A 19,352-nucleotide genomic window follows, 5' to 3' on the forward strand; every position below is an offset into this window, starting at 1 on the left:
CCTTTCCAACCTTAGTGATTCTGTGAAAAATGTGCAGACATCCCTCCAAAAACTAAATGTTATTGGTTTTATCATGCATACTTTTTGTGTGTTCACAATTACGGCCAAATTCAGTCTTACACTGAATTAATTAATATTGCTGGACACAATCACTGCCTTTCATTCAAGAAACAGTTGCTCTGCATAAGCAAGTTACCCTCTTTCATGAAACGAGGTAACTGAGACAGCAGCCCCTATCCCAAACACATATGAAAGTGTGTGTTTATAAGACAGAGAGGGAGGGAGACAGAGCAAGCACAGAATACATATCATTTCCACCCAAACAGCCAAGTCAAAAAACATTCAGCTTAAATACTGGCTGAACTGTTGTTTGATTTTGCTGCCTAGGGAAATAAACAGGTTTGTATTGAATGACCACAGCAGTTAGAAGGGATACTGTGCTGCAAACAATTGGCCAAAACCTTCAGTTATGATTAATGTTGCCACCTTTTAGCCAGCTCAGTTGATTGCTTTGAAAGCCGTGGGTCACGTTTCAGTCTAGTGTGACAGGCTGCATACCGTAATAGCTCTGTAGGTCTTTAAAAAGCCTCCAACAAAAACAAAGTCAAGACCTTCGTATTTCTAATAATTCCAAAATAAGCAGAAGACCATCTTAATTTGCTGTAGAGAAGCTTTGAAAGGCAGAAACATAATTCTGAATACTTATCAGATGATGTAGTTTCAGACTTGTTAATCGCTGTGTCCTGATGCTTAAGTGACACTTAATATTTTTCTCTTTTCAGTATTGTTTTCCAAAGTGTTAGCCACATCTTAGCCCTGTGAGGGGAAAATGTGCATTCATTTGAATGATGTTCTGGTTGGTACATTGAGCAGTAATAGAGGTGCCCAAAAATCAAGAACCAGATCCTGAAATCCCAAGTTTGACTTTAAAAAATAATTTAAATGCATGGCAAAATTAGGCTCCATTTGCCTACTGGTTTTTAGCCTTACAGGTCACATTTCAGTTATATTTTCAGGCTTCCACTCATAACCATAGGGACTGAACACTTTCCTTTATAAAATTGTAATTGGGATAACCATGTAGTTATTGCCTCCAGGTACCAGAGTGCTGTGCATAAAAAGTTCTGAGATAAAAATCATGCAGGTTGATACTATAGAGAATGATCTGATCCCTCGCTTCAGTTCTTTATTATTTCTAATGTGAAGTGGTGTTTGATAGCAAAGAAACTACCAGCTGCTGTTACAGAAATTTTGCTGATAGAGGAGTTTATTAATAACAACTTTAAAAATAGGCTTTCTAACTGGAATCTGCTATATCCCAGTATCAAGACATTACACTAGGCGACTATAAAAATTGTTCTCTCCCTTACTTAAACTCTTGATGCTGGGAGCTGTAATGTTTTTATTTGTGTGTAAAATAGGGAAATACTACTGTGATTTTGCTTGTGTGTAAGGGAAGAGAATAGTTCTTGTTGTTGTTATTAAAATATTCTAAATTACATACTGTGTATATTAGTATTCTCTAATAAAGCTCCATAGCTTCAGTTCCAGCCCATTCTCATTCCTGACTTCCCAGCTTCAACAGAGACAGAGGGAAAACAGATTTTGTGGCCCTGGCTGGGGCTGCATGGCCCCATGGATGGAGGATGGTCAGGAACCATCCAGCTTAGACCATGGATCATAATGACCATCCTAGGGCAAGCAAAGGCTCAACACAGATATTTGACAGATCTTTCCCAAATCTTAATAACCCCTTAAGGCAAGTGGAATGCTGTCAGACTTCTGTGAAATGTTGTGGACAGAACATCAGACATCTCCAAAAATTGCTCTGCACAAGTTGTTTTTTTGAGATACAAACCATATTGTTTTGATCCCTATCCCTGTGTCTGCTGTATACATACTAGATCTCAGTTCAGATTCCTTATTTGCAAGCAAGCTAATAGAGACGGCAGATTTAATTTAAAATTCTTTTTGCATCTTATTTACGTGTCTTCTGTTGTCATTCTGCTTTCCTCTAACTATGAACAGATGGGGAACTTTCCATACCAAATGAAGAAGGAGCTTTGGAGAACGGGCAGCCTCTGGGCTCTGGGCAAGTTTTGAGCTCCAGCCAGGTATCCCTGCCAGCCCTAGCAGAACTGGAGTCAGGTCCAGCATCTGGGGAACCCTGCTCATACGATGTGCTCCCAACCACAGATATCATGGATGGGACAGGTAACATCTTGTTTACATTATGATGTAGCTACTCTAAGCTGTTTGAAACAAGTTTCTGAATTCTAACATTTGGTGTCTAGCCCTGAGAAATCGTTATTGAAGACCAAGGTCTTGTGATGGAGAAGGTGACAGCATACAGATTGTCAGCGGATGCTCCATCAAAAATTTTTACTGACTTGGCGTAGAAGTAACCTCTATTTCTAGACAAGTAACCTGCACTTTGTCAACATTTAAGAGCACATTTCTGACTGTGGCTACATCTCAGCTGTGCCGATGAACTCTAGGGCAGAGAGCTGACAACATTTTTAAACCCTGGGGTACAACATCATGCCCTCTACCTGCTGGGTGCTGTTGGGTGACACTCATAACCACACAGCTTTCAGTAGCTAACGCAGCCAGCTGCCCTACCCTAGATGAGGCTCTCTGTGCTTCTTCCCCAACCCATGCAGAGAGACAGCAACGCTGTACATCTAGGTTACCTCCTCTTTCTGCATCACTTAATGCTGAGAGTTGTCAATGAAGGTCAAGTGAGGAAAAGTGACTGGTAGAAGTGTTCATCCATGATCTTGCACAGCTATGTGGCCTCTTTGAAATGGAGTAGGCCCCCTTGAGGTGCTTTTACATTTATAGGACAAGTTTAGAGACCACCTGCTAAGATATCTGGTCTCTTAGATATCTTAGCTCTGGTCTGAGCAAGCTGTGGTGACAGACGGTCTGAGATGGGGCATTTTAAGGCTCTTGATTTATGTTCAAGTTGTGGGAATACGTCCCAGCCTGGCATAAGGGAACTGGCTGCTGTCAGAGGTAATGGGAAATTTGACTGTTGTGTAGATGTGTGTTACTCTTTCTCTCTCTCCCCCCCCCCACTTTCTATGTTATATGATGTTTGAGTGAAATCGAATTAGTCGTTCTTAATCTGCATTGCTTGCGCTTGCTTTTCTATGGCTGTATCCGCTGCTGCTTTGCTCGTAACGTTGTTGCGTCTATGATGTGGTTGTGTCCTCCAGTGTCTGAAGAGAGCCCCACATCCAATGAATCCGGCATCCTTCTCTCCCAAGATCCTACAGCTAAGCCAGTCCTGCTACTTCCCCCCAAAAAATCTGCCGCTTTCCCTGGAGACCATGAGGACACCCCAGTGAAACAGTTGTCCCTCCTCAAACAGCCCCCTGCCCTGCCTCCTAAACCTATTGCCAGGATTGCCAGCCACTTAACTGGTAAGTAGGTGTTCCTGGAGCCTCAGCACCACTGTTTTCCTTATAGGAAAAACCTGCCCTTACAGCAAGGTTCTCAGTTGTCCTTCTTCCTTCTGTAATGCACATGTTGTTGTGTGTATTGGTAATGTATCTGTGTTGTACCTAGGGCTCGGATCACGAAGCATTTTCAGACTATGCTTTCATCGAGGTTGCTTCAGGGCACTTCCCCTCTCGGCTGTAATTACCTAAGACCACCACTGCATTTCCTAACCCTCCTCACTCTTCTTCATCAAGACTTACCATCACCACAAAAATTGCAGGATGTGCTTTGATGGGAAAGGAAGTATCAGGAAAATACTAGGGTATCTTTAAATGCCTTTAATGAGGAAAGGGGTGAGGACTGAGAGGAAAGGGAGAGTTTTGCTTTCTCCTTTTGTCCTTTGTTGCTTCTCCCCTCAACTGCCTTCTGGGCAGTCGGGACCTGCACACACCCTGTATCTTTCTATATGTTTGTCTTTCACTTGGCCCCCGATCCTTACACAGACCATTCTATCCCATGGCTTCTCGCCATTTTGCTTCCCTGCTCACACTACCTGCCTAAATGCTTCCTTCCAACCCTGCTCTGATGACTCCCCTCCCAATGGTGAGTCCTGATGACGAAGGGCAGCTTCAGTTGTCAATGATCAGGAGTTTGTGTCCTACATTTTATGCTGCAGTTTATCTCTCACTGCATGGCAGCTAGCAACTGTACAATACAGGCTCCTTTTCTGTGTTCCAGATGTTATCACAAGTGCCCAGGCTTTTTGGGATTCAAAGCTCTAGGTACATGTGGAAAGAGGATTGCTGGGTCTGCTTCTCTCCAGTCTCTCATTTAGACCATTGAAGCAAAGGATGGCTACATTTATACAAACCAAAAAAGGTTCCCTAAATGCTTGCCTGCACCTTTTGAACAGTCTGCTCATAATTGCAGCTGCTGCCCAGGAGGCAGCACCTCAGAACCCTGAGTTCAAGAGGAGGTGTGGTGCATCTCTGTTCTGGGGCAGCTACCGATCTTCTTGTGTTCATGCTGCCCTGATCTTTTCAGGGCTGATATGAGAAATGCTCAGTCCACATTAATGCATTCTAGATGTTGTTTGTTTTTTTTTTCCCTGACAGTTAATACCCATTTTATTCAGGTTAAGATATATATCAGGAAAGAGCTCATTAGGAAAGAGCATGTTCTGGTTTTCTGTCATATCTCTATGTAGTCTCTTCATGTTTCTGTTTGGATGACCGCACATTTTTGTTCTGTATAGTTTTGTTCATTTTATGTGAAATCTCTTTACTTTCTTGCCTGCCAAAATCTACACATAATGGTTAATATTGTGCCTTGTACTACAAACTGAATGGGCAGTTCTGCAGCCTGGAAAGCCAGGCAGCAGTATTAATGGCTTCAGGTGAGGACAAAACCAGCTTCCTATGATCTCCCATAATATTCTGTCCTTATTACAAGAAGCTGTTCAGAAATCAGGCCAACATAGAAGAAATAAAAAAAAAAAAATAGGACTAGCATAGGAAAAATAGCATAGGAAAAAAACTCAGGTACTAAATGTCCTTAATTCATAAGCCTTTCATTTGTAAGAGATAGCAGAAGAATCAGAGGATGAGGACTTCTGGTGTGGTTTTTTTTTTGTAGCTGGAAATTTTGTTTGAAGTAGAATCAGGCTCAAGCTATCAGAGTAAGCTTGATGGTGACAACTTTCCAATTAAAGTGAAACAGAACTGTGACTTCTCTTACTTTGTGGTGGCCTTTAGTGATCTCTCATCCAGCCCTAAGTAAATCCTTGTATGTGCATATAGACTCTTGTACGTTCAATATATAGAACCCTCGGGGAAAAGGAACAGAGATTTGGGTTTAGTCAATAGGGGCCTAATTTAATTGACAGTTATTCCTGGCAGAACTGAAAGCCTTATTTATACAATACCTTATAAATAAAAGTATTAAACTTATTCTTCAGGGTCCATTTACTTTGGTGGTCTAAAGGATATACATGTTGTTCAGTGCCTTGTGTTCTCCACTGGTAATTATTTTAGCTGTGTATAATCTTTGGAAATGATCAATCAATTCTAATGAAGCACCCTCATCAGTGAGAAGCAGAATTAATGCTATTCTTTTACTAATTACTCCAGAGACGCCCTCAGCTTGTGTGTGAGAAAACAAGTAAAATATGAATTCTGGTGTTTTGAGGTGAGGACTTTTCTGTTCTTGTTGCATACCCTTTTTTTACTAAAGATTTTGTGAGAAGGTTGAAGGACAAATTAAGACATACTGTGCATGGCTAATGGAGAGTGAGAGTGGTTTAATGGTCTGCTAGCTCTGTTCCAGAAGACTGCAAGGGGAGATGTGATCTTGTGAAGGGTTCAGGTACACATCTGAAAATGCAGAAGCGCCTCTTAACTTTTGTCTTAAGATATGTATATATGTATAGGTGTATGTGTACATATGTATATCTATATAATAGAAACATGTTTTATACAAATCTATATTATAAAATCACTACAGGCATGGTCAACAGGAAAAAAATAGAAGAGAAATATTTTAAATACAAAACTTGAGGAAAGAAAAGCTTCCTTTGAATCTAATCACCTTCTTGCTGTGAACTTATCCCAAAGTTCTTCAATAAGGGCATGAAGCCTGACTTGCAGGGTTTGGCAAAGGACTTAATACAGGTTTTAGAAATGGAAACAAAATATTCCTCACTTCTGAAAGTGTTTGTGAACCATCTCAAGCATCTATCTGCCTATGCCAAGACAAAGATTGGCCTTTCCCTCAATAAGAAATGTACATAAAAGAGCAGGCCTAAAATAAACATGTAAAAGCACATTTAATTTTGGAGAGAATGAGAAGGAAAAATCCGTTTTAACAGTGACAGGAAGAGAGAATTGCCTCTAGCAAATATAAATCACACAACCTTGGCATGCTGCTTCTTGAGGCTGAGGTACTGTGGGGACGGGGCCATGCAGGAACGGGGACAGAGCTAAGAGCACGCTGCAGAGCAGCCACTGGGAGTGGTGCCACCACAACTGCAGAAGGTGCTCTATACTTTGCCTCACGTCATCTCTCAAGCTCCTGATGACACTGCCTCCACAGGGAATGTCCATACCACAGCACTGGGTGTGGAAGTGACCATGCAGCCCTAGAAGATGGGCAACCCTAAGAGAAAAACATGATCCTTAGCTGTTTTGATACCGTTGTTTCACTGCTCCGCATTTGCTGTTAGCCATTTACCTCACAGTGAGCCTTCTACTGGTTTTCAGATACGATTATTGTTAGACAACGTTCACGGACAGAATTTCTTTCATCATTTCAATTCTCAAATATCTACATGCAGAATTCAGGCATTTAGGACAACACTTGCAGCCCCCTTACTTCACTGAAAATGAGGGAGGAACTGAAATAATCACCTGGGACCAAATTTAGTTGGACTGCTGGGGTGAAGTCCCCAGATTATCATAAAAGCTTTCATGGCCAAAATTGACAAGAAGACTGGTCATATCTGATTTGATAGATGACATACCTCAGTGGTGTAAAGCTCCTTTTGATCTTGATTCATTAAGCTGTTACTTCTCACCAGCACAGACAATGTTTTCTGAAATTAATTAATTTTTTTCCATCTTTGAAACCCTCTTCAAGGCTCTCCATGTGAATTCATGCAGAGCTGTACTTTTCAACCTTTAGGCTAAGCATGCTTTTCTTTCGTTCTCCAAATTCAACTTGAACCTTGGATGCATACATGGTGCAGAAGAGCAGCAAAGAATTTCTGTCTTGAATCTTCCCTGAAGACGTGGCTGCAGATCTTGCTGTAGTCATCAGGAGATGCGTGGCAAAATTTTGAGAACATTTTTTAACTTGTCTTTATGAATCTGTTCAAAAAACTCATTGAAAGAAGAAAAGAGACTCCCCCTGTTCAGGCACAAGTGATTCCCAGAGAGAAGACCTGAAAAAGTAAAAGCTACTTGTCCAAATGCTACCAGCAAATAATCAGGCACATCACCTCATTTCCACTGTGGACCTCCCTCACAGGCCATGCTGGTTTTTGCACTTTTTTTTTAACATTACAGTATTAATTACTTGGATGGGATTTAAAGAGTAACTCATTAACTTTATGCTGGGTTGTATTACTTGTATATAATACAGCAAAGGTTATAGTGTAAGGTCATTCAGGCGGGAAGGAACCTCAGCAAGTGTCTAGTCCAACCTCCTGCTCAAAGCAGGGCCAGCTACAGGATCAGATCAGGTTGCTTAGGGCTTTGTCCAGCTGGGTCTTGAAAACCTCAAAGGATGCCAGTTGCACAACCGCTCTGTCAAGCCTGTTCCACAGTTTGGCTCTTCTCATGGGGGAGATTGTTTTCCTTATAATCTAGTCCTGAACCTCTTTTGTTTCAAATTTTGCCTACTGTCTCTCTTCCTCCCACTGTGCACCACTGTGAAAAGCCTGGCTCCACCCTACCTATAACCTTCTCACAGCTACTGGAGATTCGCTATTAAGTACCCCCCCTGCAAGCTATCTTTTCTCCGAGCTGAACAAGCCCCAGTCCCTCAGCTTCTGCTCACAGGTCAGGTGCTCCAGACCTTGACCATGGCAGTGGCCCTCTGCTCAACTCATTCTGGGATTTTTCTGTCTTTCCTGGAGGATCCTAGGCTTGGCACAATAATCTGGAAACAGTCTAAGGAGTGCTGAATAGAAGGGGAATAATCCCTTGATCTCTTGGCTGTGGTTCTACTCATGCAACCCAGGAGGCTGTTGGCCTCTTGTTGGCAGCATAGCAAACACAGCCAGCTCTGCCACAAGCCCAAGATTCACAGGCATGCATGCCCTCTCCTCCATGCAGTCGTTGTGCTGAGGCAGAATTTGAGTATTTTAATGAGCTTTTCTGCCAGCCCTGCTGGAGCAGCATTTGCTGCCATACATCCAGAACTTCCTAGCACTCTGTCTGCAACATGTGCCAGCCAACTCTTCAGCCACGTTCAGTGGCTAGGAAGCATCAGACTTGGTGTACAGCTCCAGTGTACCACAAACACGTCAGAAGAACCATACATGAGCAAACCTTCTGTGCAGCAAATAAAAGTATATTTATCTGTCTCCTGAAAACCTAAAAGGAAATGCAGCAACTGTAGGTGTTAGCAAAATTATCTATATGGAAGGGGTAAGGGCTGACCTGTTTGTAATAGGTGTGATGTGCAGCAAATATTGTGGCATCCACAACTATCTTTTAAGTAATTAATTGTCATTAGCAGTGGGAAGATTTCTATGTCTAACATCTCTTTCATCTATTCTGGCACAGTTATTACTTAGCCGTGCACAGTACTGAGTGGTCACAACCCTGCTGGGAGCCAACATCTTGCAAAATTGCTCATTATTCTCTTGAGCGTAAAGAACCTCAGCCAAAAGAGATTAAACAGACTTGCACTTCGGGCTTCACACAGTTTGTTTCTCATCTGTCACATGAGCGCTTTGTGCAGTGATTTAAGCCTCTGGTAGTGTTCCACTGAGAAGACACTTGTCATAGATTCCTTGTTTATATTTCCACTGTCCAGCTTCTTATTCATCTACAGATGCCCATGTCTGATGGATATTCCATGCTGGAGACAGTAACGGTTTCCACCCCTGGTTCATACATCACATATATTGTGAAATCAAAACAAACGGAGGAAAGAACTGTAAAGCACAGTCATCTCACTCTTGTACGCAGGGACAAGTTGTTCTCTCGTTTACTCCAGATGATGGTAGTGCAGTTTCCAACAGTGTGCCTGCAGCCCAGGGATTTGAGCAAGGCTCCATTTGTTCAGCATGTTTGCTGATCTGACCACTCAGTAAAACTTGCAGTACAAGGTCTCCGTTACTGTTGTCGGTGAAGATATATCGATCCGTTTCTGAGTGAATGGATCGAACTCTCCTCCCATTGCAGTCATTCTCCTTTTAGCCATTTTTTTTTTTAACAGACAAGTAGAGTTCTCCCAGAGGTGAAGGGCAGACAAGTAGATTTAATGCCTTTAGTTCATTTTCAAGGCTCTATTTAGGTATTAGGGCCATATTCAGACAGGCTTAAGAACTTGTGTGAAACACAGTCAGTCTGAATAAAGCCTTAAGTTAAAAATAATGGACAAGATTTTTGGCAGGTCTCCAGTGGAGTCACCCAATACCACTGAAAATATGTTGATGTGAAGGATTTCTTTAAATTTACGTGGAAACTAAAGGTCCATACCTTTGTTGTGAAGAGTGGAAACCAGAGTATGCACATTGATTCATGATGGAGTATGTGGTTATTCAGTATAATTAAGCTAGACTTGTTCTTCCGTGCAACTCCAAAGCTGCAAAGCCTCTATCACAACTTCACTAGATGAATGCTTGCATGAGAAAGGAAAAGAAATTTTCACTATATTTTAGAAGAAAGATGGAAGCATTCCTGTTTGCTTTATACCTTAACCATTTGGCATGTAACACTCACTTCTAACATACAGTATTGCTCTAATCTTCAGGATCACAGAAGGCAGCAAACCCAGTTGATATTTCCAGTTATTCTTTTGTCAGAAACAAGAGAAGCCTGCACTTGGGATCACTGAATTCACTAACAAGGAATACTCCCCTTATCATACACTGAGTGGTGGGGCGTCCAGGCCCAGGCACTGTCAGTTGAAGGCGTTAATTGAGATACAGCAGAAAAGGATCTAAAACTAACAGTCAAAGCTGCACTTTTCAAAATGGAAGTGCAGATCTCAGTATAGTCTTTGTAATTCAGGACTAGCTCTAGAAATGAAATTGCCTGGAGCACAAATTTATGAAAACACTTTGTTACTACAGATCCCATAGGAGCCTTACTCTCAGGGGTCTATACAATTTACTCTTTACTCTTTGTTATTTACCTTTTATTGAAGACAGTGTGTTTTTTTACGCAGGATACAAAGAGGAAATATGCACAGATAACACATATGTAAGAAAAACGTGATAACTTAGAGAACTTCCTGTGCTTGAACAGAAAATCCTGAAAGTCTTTTTTTTCTACTGTACAGGACAACTGCTTTAGAGGAGAGGTCTGTGCTCTGTGGTTTGGCAATCCCATGAGTTAGATTTCAGCCTTGGTGGAGCCATCAGAAGAATTCTTGCCTTCAAGAACATGTCAAGTGGATATGATAGTGCATTGAAAGACAAAAGATTTGGGTTTACTCTGTGTAACTCTCTGTCTCTGCAACGTGGGAAGGCCACTTTCTCTCCATGCCTCTGTTTCATCTTTGCACTCCCTTTGCCTCTCCTATGTCTTTAGCCTATAAGTCCTTTGAAGAAAGAGAAGACTTACTGTCCGTGTGTTGTTCCTAGTGTAGTAAAAATACTGGTATCAAGTGAGCACTGTGGATGCAATGAAGCTATGACTAGCACTAAAAAAAGTGTAATGTCATATCTGAGCTTGGCTCCATGCGTGGTCTTTTTCCACATTAATCATTCCTTAAACATTTTCAAGAAGTGTTAGTGCTTGGAAGTACTAGTGTTAACCTTGTGCACTGTGGCTAGTAGATACGGGTACTAGTATAGGCGATATCGAGAATAGGCCAGGAGGGAGGAAAGAATAAAGGGGGTGAGGGGAAGGACAGTTAATGCTAAAAAGAACCGTCTGGAAAAGGTCTTTAGAAATCTGATGTCAGTCAAGATGATGATGACCTCAGAAACTTAGAGAGCAACATCTTACTCGCAAGCTTTCTCAGGTCAAAAGAAGATTCTGGACCTTCAGTTCCTTTACCATGTTACAGCAAGAAGAGTGGATTCTGGACCTTCAGTTCCTTTACCATGTTACAGCAAGAAGAGTGAACTGAAGCAACAAGAGGCCAAAAAGTGTGCAAGCCTTGCCTGAAGAGCTGCATTGCGCAGCCAAATGTCTTCCATATTCCAGGCTGAAAAGGCCTGGCCTTCCTCCTAAACACAAACTCACAGTTGCATGAAGCTCACAGTGTATAGATCTGCTCTCATTTTTGCTCTCAGTGTGTGTTGTGACTGTTTCACACACCCATCTTGGGAACTACAAGCCCTGGCATTACTTTTTCTCCCTTCTGAAATCATTCCACAGTGCTCCAAAAATCTCCATCCTTCAGTTGAGTCCTAGCAGAGAGGTTTGCTTGTGGTCCTCTCATTGATTTCCCATGGAAGTCAGGGAAGTCATTGCCTGGTAGGTCAACTATGTGTTTCAATGAACATGCCTACAGTTAAAAAGGTTAAAATTCAGTGCATGAGTCCAAAGAAAAGTGCCTCCCAAGTCTTCTGTAAAAGAATACATTAATGCTAACAATCTTCTGCCCTTTATCATTTTCTCCTCCGGTATCCTTTGTTTTTCCAGACCACTCCTGTGTAATATTTGTTTTTTCTCTTGCCCTACAATGTAATTTTTAACACCAGATGTTTTGCACATTACGAAATTGTAAGAAATATGACTTGTAGTAATTGCACTGCAGTGGCTGAGAAGGATCAGGAATCCCTAAGCTTTTGCTCCAGCAGTGAGAGTGGTGAGTCATCTTGTAACTTTAGACACCAAATTGCTCTCCCCATATTTGCGTGCCTATTGAGTGGGAGACATTGCGCTTACCTCACAGGGCTGTTTTGGAGGATTAAGGCTTTAAAGTATCAAAGTGTGCTACAAGCCTTGTTAAGCATTGCTTAACATGATTATTAAGGGGCACATACAGCCCTGGGATATTTTTTGTGAGACTCAAAAGTGCTGCAAAACAATGGTACTTTTTTCTGAAGACAGTGCTGAGCACATGCTGTACAGAGTTGTCTGTCGCAGCAGGGAAGGGGTGCGCACTCCCATGTTGACTAGCAACCTCAGTACCTGCTCACCCAGGCAGATACTCTCATCTCCATCTTACTGCCATGAAAATTAACATCAGGGCCTCTCTCTCTTCTGTTTTAGATCCTGGTGCTCCTGTGAAACTGCCTTGTATGCCAGTTAAACTGTCACCTCCACTACCTCCAAAGAAAGTCATGATTTGCATGCCTTTAGGGGGGCCAGACCTCTCTCTCTCATCCTATTCCACACAGAAGAGCTCCCAGCAGCCCTTGACTCAGCACCATCACACTGTCCTGCCATCCCAGTTAGCAGCTCACCAGCACCAGCTCCAGTACGGCAGGCACAGCGCATCTGCCTTCTGGGTCCAGCACGTTGCCCATTCACCCTTCGGGATGCCGGATGATAGAGGAACTCAACAAAACACTAGCCATGACCATGCAGAGGCTAGAAAGGTAATGGATCAACTTTTAAAATTACCTGTTGATGTGCACTGTTCCTTGCTAACCTCAGTATCAGTATCACAACTTGAGTTGTGCTGGTAGTGCTTGAATCCAGCCACAGAGACAGGGAAAGAAAAAAAGAGCCTTTCCAGGCTTTTTTGACAAGTTTATGGCAGAAAGGAGAAACAGATCGAATTTCCTGAACCCCATTGTCCTGTTCAAGGAGCTGGATAATGCAGCCAACGGAGAAGATGTTAACAGGACATGCCTGGCTTGCAATATATACTGCCGAGTGCGTAACTCCGGTTATGTGGAGGATTGCCAAACAAAAAAAGGAGAGGAGGTGGAAGATTCAGAAAAGAGCAGTAGAAACCAAATGTGCTACTCAACCAGGACATCTGATTAACATTACCAATTAGCTTGAAACAGCCTATGAGGACTTCCTAAAAGTCACTCGGAGGGGTTTTAATGTACTATTTCAATTAATTTAAATCAAATTCTATGTTTGATCTTAAAGTAAGTATTTAACCCATTCCAGAGCAGCTACCTACTTAGCTGTTTGCGTCTGGAGCAAGGTTGTACATTTGATCAGAAGAGCCTTACCCACCTTGGGGCTGTTTTTTATTACTGTCACTTGTGGGTATCTCTGAACCTTCCTTAGCACAGGAAAGACATGGACCTCTTGGAGCGAGTCCAGAGGAGGGACACAAAAATGATCAGAGGGATGGAACACCTCTCCTATGAGGACGGGCTGAGAGAGCTGGAGGGGTTCAGCCTGGAGAAGAGAAGGCTCTAGGGAGACCCTATTGCAGCCTGCCAGTACTAAAGGGGGCTCATAAGAAAGATGGGGACAGACCTTTTATCAGGGCCTGTTGCGATAGGACAGGGGGTAATGGTTTTAAATTAAAAGAGTGTAGATTTAGACTAGACATATGGAAGAGATTTTTCACAATGAGGGTGGTGAACCACTGGCACAGGTTGCCCAGAGAGGTGGTAGATGCCCCATCCCTGGAAACATTCAAGGTCAGGTAGGGGCTCTAAGCAACCCGATCTAGTTCAAGATGTCCCTGCTCACTGCAGGGGGGTTGGACTAAATGACGTTAAATGGTCCAACCCAAACTATTCTATGATTCTATAATTCTGTGAAATAGTCTGAATAAGTGAAGCATGTTGTATAAATGCAAGCTGTCCTCATAGACTGCAAGATCAGCAAGCTTTGGAAGATTTGTCTTGTAGAGGAAAATTGAGCAAGTCCCAGAATAGGGAAGGTAGTCCAAAAAATGGCATGTTCTATTTAGTACCAGGGCAGCTTTGTAGCCAGCTTGTTCTAGGATCATCAGATCATCCTTCTGTTAGACAGGAAGCTAAAATATTTGGTCTAACAGACAAAATGTCTAATGATTTGCTCCAATACCTCTTTGTAATAATGTTACCTTCATTATAGTATTAGTTAAAAAGAATTCGATCAGGGATGGCAGATTCTCCTTACTGCATGGAAAACAGTCAGGGAACCAGAGACTGTCCCACACTGCCAGCTTAGTTTAGTATCAGGATAGTGAGACCTCTGTGGTTATATCAGGGGCTGATGTTTCTGCAGCATGGGGGAATCCTCTGCTGTGGAAAAACTGCTAGGGCTGTGAGGGAGATTCCTACTCCCATCACTAAAAGGCCTGTAGTGGTAGGATTGGAAAGAGCATCTGCATTCCCCCCCTGTGCCCAGTGACTACCCACTTTCCTCTCACATTGCCAGCAGGGCTGGTCAGATGCATCTGCATAGCTCCAAAGCTTGGTGCACCAAGCACAGAGGGTAGCTGGTGTCTCCCAAAGGCTCCTTTGGGGCTGCACTGCCAATGCCATCCCCAGCATAGGTCAGATGTCTTACTGTCTGGCGCACAGTGCATGTAGAAGGCACTTTGTTATCCTGAGCCCAGTGACAGCTCTCAGAGTATGACTTCATTGTGGCATCTGTTGCCCCACAGCAATGAATGCTCCAATTTCAGGGCATCCATCAAGTTTATGTCTACAAATATGTTTAATTGATTTAAAGAAGGTGATGCTGTTTGGTTTTAACTATTAATTTGAAGCTGAAACTCTGCTGCTTGTTAAAACTGAATAAGCAAGGGTTCATTTCCCAATACGAAGCAATTGCCACCCTTTACAGAAGAAAACAAGAAAAGGTTGTGGCACTGATACTTCACATTTAAACTGAAAATGAGTCCTAGTTCATGATATTCCAGACGGTTGACTTTTCGTAGTCTTTTTGTGTTGATTAACTATTATTTCAATCTTGAAATAAAGTATTGACTACTTCAGTTATTCTCCTCATCACAACAAATCAATAATGTTTGCATTCACAAGAGAGAAGGTAGGTGATGACTGTTTCCTCTGCAACAGTAATTGTTATTTCCATAGTATTTCCAGGTAAAAGGGTCTGTGGAGCTGACACTTAAGTTCTTAAAGTTTTGAACTTAAGTTTTAAACTGCGTTTTCAAGCCACATTGTGATCTTAGTATATTTGTTAACTTTTCTTGAAAATTTGTGCAGATTTTTAAAGTACATATATTTAACTTGGGAGAGGATTATTTGCACAAAGTGCTGCTGTTTTCTAATACTTTTAACAGTAGTTCTTTTTTTTAATTATATAAAACCTGGATTAAACCTAGTGGAAATCATGCTACAGTATTTGTCATTGGATACTTCAGCCCAGAAGTCTTGAGGGCTTTTTAAAACCACACAGATCCTAGACCTGCTTTTCTCTATTTAAAATTTGGTAGTGTGCTCACATCTGTTCCATGCATAGAATATGCAGTGAGATCCTGAGCTTTACTGTTTCTTCCAGGATAACGTGTTACTGGGTCACTGCTATTGGGTCGACAATCATGAGGGGATGACAGAGCCTGATGGATCTCTCAGACGCTTCCTGGGGAATACTAAGTTCATTGGCAGCATTTAATTTTGCTGATCTCGTTCTTTATCTCGGAAGAATCCTATAATATTATAGAATAATTGCCATGATGCTGCAGTAATAATGCTGCTAAGCCTGGCAATTTAGGAGATTATTTAGAGTAGTATTTTGGTTTTAATAAGGGAGGATCATGTAGACAAGTGCCGATCAGTTTTCTGCTCTAAATTTTTTCTTTTTTTCCTTTCGGGATTTTTTTTTTCTTCCCTCTGTCTAGTTTCTTTGATCCTGGTGCTGTGGAAGCTCCTCAGGTCTGTTAAACTCCACTGATATTCACTGAATCCAGAACCAATTTGTATCAATTGCACATTTTTCCCAGTAAGCTTTTCTTAGTCCTACAACTCTTTACCTCCACCAGGACTGTGAGTGTGGACAGGAACAAAGAACAAAAGACTACAACATCCCCTTCCTTTAGCAATCTGGATTTTTTGCTTTCGCAGATGAGGTCTCTGGAATTCAGATAGTCTAAAAACATCTGAAGGCTGATACCTGAAATCAATGCTTTGCCAATGAGCCAGAAGCTTGTCAGAGAAAAATGAGCTGTCCCTCTGTACTGGCCTGGAAGCCAGAAGTTATTTTGCTGCCTTTGACCTTGAGAAAGCTACTGAGCTTCTCTACATCTGTTTTCCCTTCTGCAGGAGTGGTTGCACGTTACTGCCTCATCTAGATCTTAGTGCATATTAATAAGTTAATGTCTTAAATTACATTAAAAGCATGTAATAGCTATTCAAGTCCCAGTTGTTCTTATGACTTAAAATTACAGTTATTTCTGGATTTTTAATTCAGTTTTATTACAGACACTGTAGAACATGAAGTTCATTTGCACACGTAACACTTTTGATTGCAGACATTTTCTGGTACTTGTAACATCTATTCATAACCTATTCTCAGAAGGTCAATCTGTCCCTTGTCATAGTATGACTATTATGACATGTCATTTGTGCTGCCAGTTTGCCTCTATTTTCCTTGATAAATTACCAACTTTATGATAGATTAAGTTGAAAGAGAGAAGAGTGTAATTTCCGTGTAACCTTTTTTCTGCAAGCTCTGTTGTCAATTTGTGCCCTACTGCAGATGACTTTCCCCTTCAGCCCCAAGGGTATGTGTCAAGCATAAGCAAAGCTCTGCATTTTGGCGTCATTTTTACCATTTCAGAATGCATTTTAAGAGTTGGTGAAAATCTCATAACCCCTGCCACCAAAATCCGTGGAAGACTTGATCCTCCTAACTGAATTGGAGAGGAAAGACCATGCCCAAAAGCCACGCATCACAAGCAGCAGCGAAACAAGCTTTAGAAACCCTCTTGTGCCACTGGAATGTATCTTTAATTTTGACTTAGAGAGGCAGCTTCTTCAACTGAAATAGCCATATTTTCTGCCATGCCCATATAATTCTTGGTCTGTCTGGTAAAACGACAATTAATTTCAATTACTCTGTGGGCTCTTGTACACTCGCAGCTGAATCAAGGCCTCAGTTTGTTCAACGTAGGTACTAAAGAGCTCTTAAGTGGCAATATCTCACCTTGAGCTAGAACTGCATCTGTGGCAGAGCAGTGAAAAATAGCTGTGTCCACAAAGACAGTGTGTGAGACCAGTTCCTCTGGGACACCAGTTCAGCTTCAGACTGTAGATTTATGAAATTAAATGCATTTAGACATTCCTGCCAGAGTCTTGTAAATCTTATAAAACATATTTGAGTCTGAAAACATTTATCTTCCATAAAACTTGTCAAGAGAATTGCTTTTTGTCTAAACTTCAGCATTGCCTAAGGATAGAAACACTTAATATTTATAGCTCTGCTTTTTCTCTCTGTCTCTCACACATATGCCTGTATTGTAGAAATGTATATACAATGGTTTGAAGTTTTTTTCCAATTTCTGTTTTAACTGATAAGTACAGAAGAGTGTACTGGGGATCTGAAAACACGCTGATAAAAATGTAACTCTTTATTCCAAAATCAAAGCGCCTGGGATGACAGATGAGAAGTGTGTGGTTTTTTTCCCACTAGATTTTATAGGATGGATTTCACTTTTTTCTTTTTAGATTTTGTCTGTACTATGAGTCATTCATATATTCAAATTCTGGTTTTTCATTAAAATCTTTTCTCACTAGAAACATTGCAAGCTATAGTGGTGTAACTTGTTTGCTGTTTTGATCGCATGAAGATGATGCAACAGTAAATACAAGTGCTTATACTAGTCACCTATGAATTATTCAAATCTACGTGTTAAGATACTTTTCTTAAACCAAGTACTTGCTTAGCTGTAGCTTTGTTCTCTAATTTTGTTGCAAAACATGAAGCTGATTATAAATAGACACTTTGAAACAATAGTGTGCTTTTTGGTAAATAATGCTAAAAAATTTTGTGGTGTAGACCACTTGACCATGTCGGGTTTTTTCTAATGACCCAGAGGAATTTATACACAATGGAAATATCCAGTGACCTTGATTCGTCTTTCTTAAGTATACTGCAATACTGCATGTATTTCACAAGTCCTTTGCTCAGACAGCTGACTTCATCAAAAAGATGTGGAAAATGCTGATTTTAATCAAGAAGAACACAAAACACTAGGAAAGATGAGGGACTTAAAATAGAAAGTAGTATTATCAAGGAAGTGGATGATTCAGAAAAATTACAATGAGATGAAAAGCCATCTATTTCTAGATAGCTAGTTCAAATAAAGATCTAGTGTGGTAATTTTTAAATCTTGTTGCCATCGGATACCTGCTTGGTAACCGAAACTGGTGAACCACTTTGATACCTGCTACTGTACATGCATGCCCATAAGGGTGCATCTGTAACCTACATACATCCTTCACAGAACAAGGAAGCACCAAGTGGTCCTGGATGCTGAACTACTTTTTGCTCCCTTCATTTTTACTTCCAGAGGGACTTAGTGAACTTGTACTAAGTCTCTGTGTATGTGTTGTTTTAAAATTAACTGAATGATTTAGTGGTTGTGTTCACCACTGGAAGTTTTTTGTCTTTTTTTTTAGCAATGTTAACAGAATTCCACAGCATTTTAGTTTCTCTTGGAAATTTAATTCCAGGTTTTTTAACTTCCTACCTGTTGCGGTTTAACCCAGCAGGCAGCTAAACACCACACAGCCATTTGCTCACTCCCCCGCAGTGGAATGGTGGAGGGAAGCAGAGAAAGAAAGTAAAACTTGTGGGTTGAGATAAGGACAATTTAATAGGACAGAAAAGGAAGGGAAAATAATAATAATGATAAAAGAATATACAAAACAAGTGATGCACCATGCAATTGCTTACCACCCACTGACCAACGCCCAGCCAGTCCTGGAGCAGAAGCCGCTGCCCCCTGGCCAACTCCCGCCAGTTTGTATGTTCAGCATGATGTCACATGGTATGGGATGTTCCTTTGGCGGTTTGGGTCAGCTGGCCTGGCTGTGTCCTCTCCCAGCTTCTTGTGCCTCCCCAGCCTCCTCGCTGGCAGGGCAGTGTGAGAGCTGGAAAGTCCTTGACTGCTTAGTGTAAGCACTGCTCAGCAACAACTAAAACATCAGGGTGTTATCAACACTATTCTCATCCTAAACACAAAACACAGCACTATACCAGCTACCAGGGAGAAAATTAACTCTATCCCAGCTGAAACCAGGACACTACCTTACCTCTTAAAAAGAATTACACAAAAAATAGGTTACAGAGAAAACAAATTTTTAAAATGAAGGTAATAAAATTAAAATTATTAAAGCACATCAATAAATT

General features: G+C 41.4%; 1 protein-coding gene across 1 annotated transcript in view; it reads left to right on the top strand.

The window, feature by feature from the left end:
- Positions 1-2,028: 2,028 nt before the first annotated feature.
- Positions 2,029-19,352, top strand: part of LOC104616281 (phosphatase and actin regulator 1-like) — a gene marked incomplete at both ends in the record, with an annotated part of 52,412 nt that continues 35,088 nt past the window's right edge. Inside the window, 4 exon segments of the mRNA XM_010293097.1 lie at positions 2,029-2,214; positions 3,222-3,428; positions 12,345-12,567; positions 12,569-12,673. Of these exon segments, the coding sequence (XP_010291399.1) occupies positions 2,029-2,214; positions 3,222-3,428; positions 12,345-12,567; positions 12,569-12,673 (721 nt within the window).

The sequence above is a fragment of the Phaethon lepturus genome, unplaced genomic scaffold (genome assembly GCF_000687285.1).
Source record: "Phaethon lepturus isolate BGI_N335 unplaced genomic scaffold, ASM68728v1 scaffold19968, whole genome shotgun sequence".
In the NCBI taxonomy this organism is placed as follows: Eukaryota; Metazoa; Chordata; class Aves; order Phaethontiformes; family Phaethontidae; genus Phaethon; species Phaethon lepturus.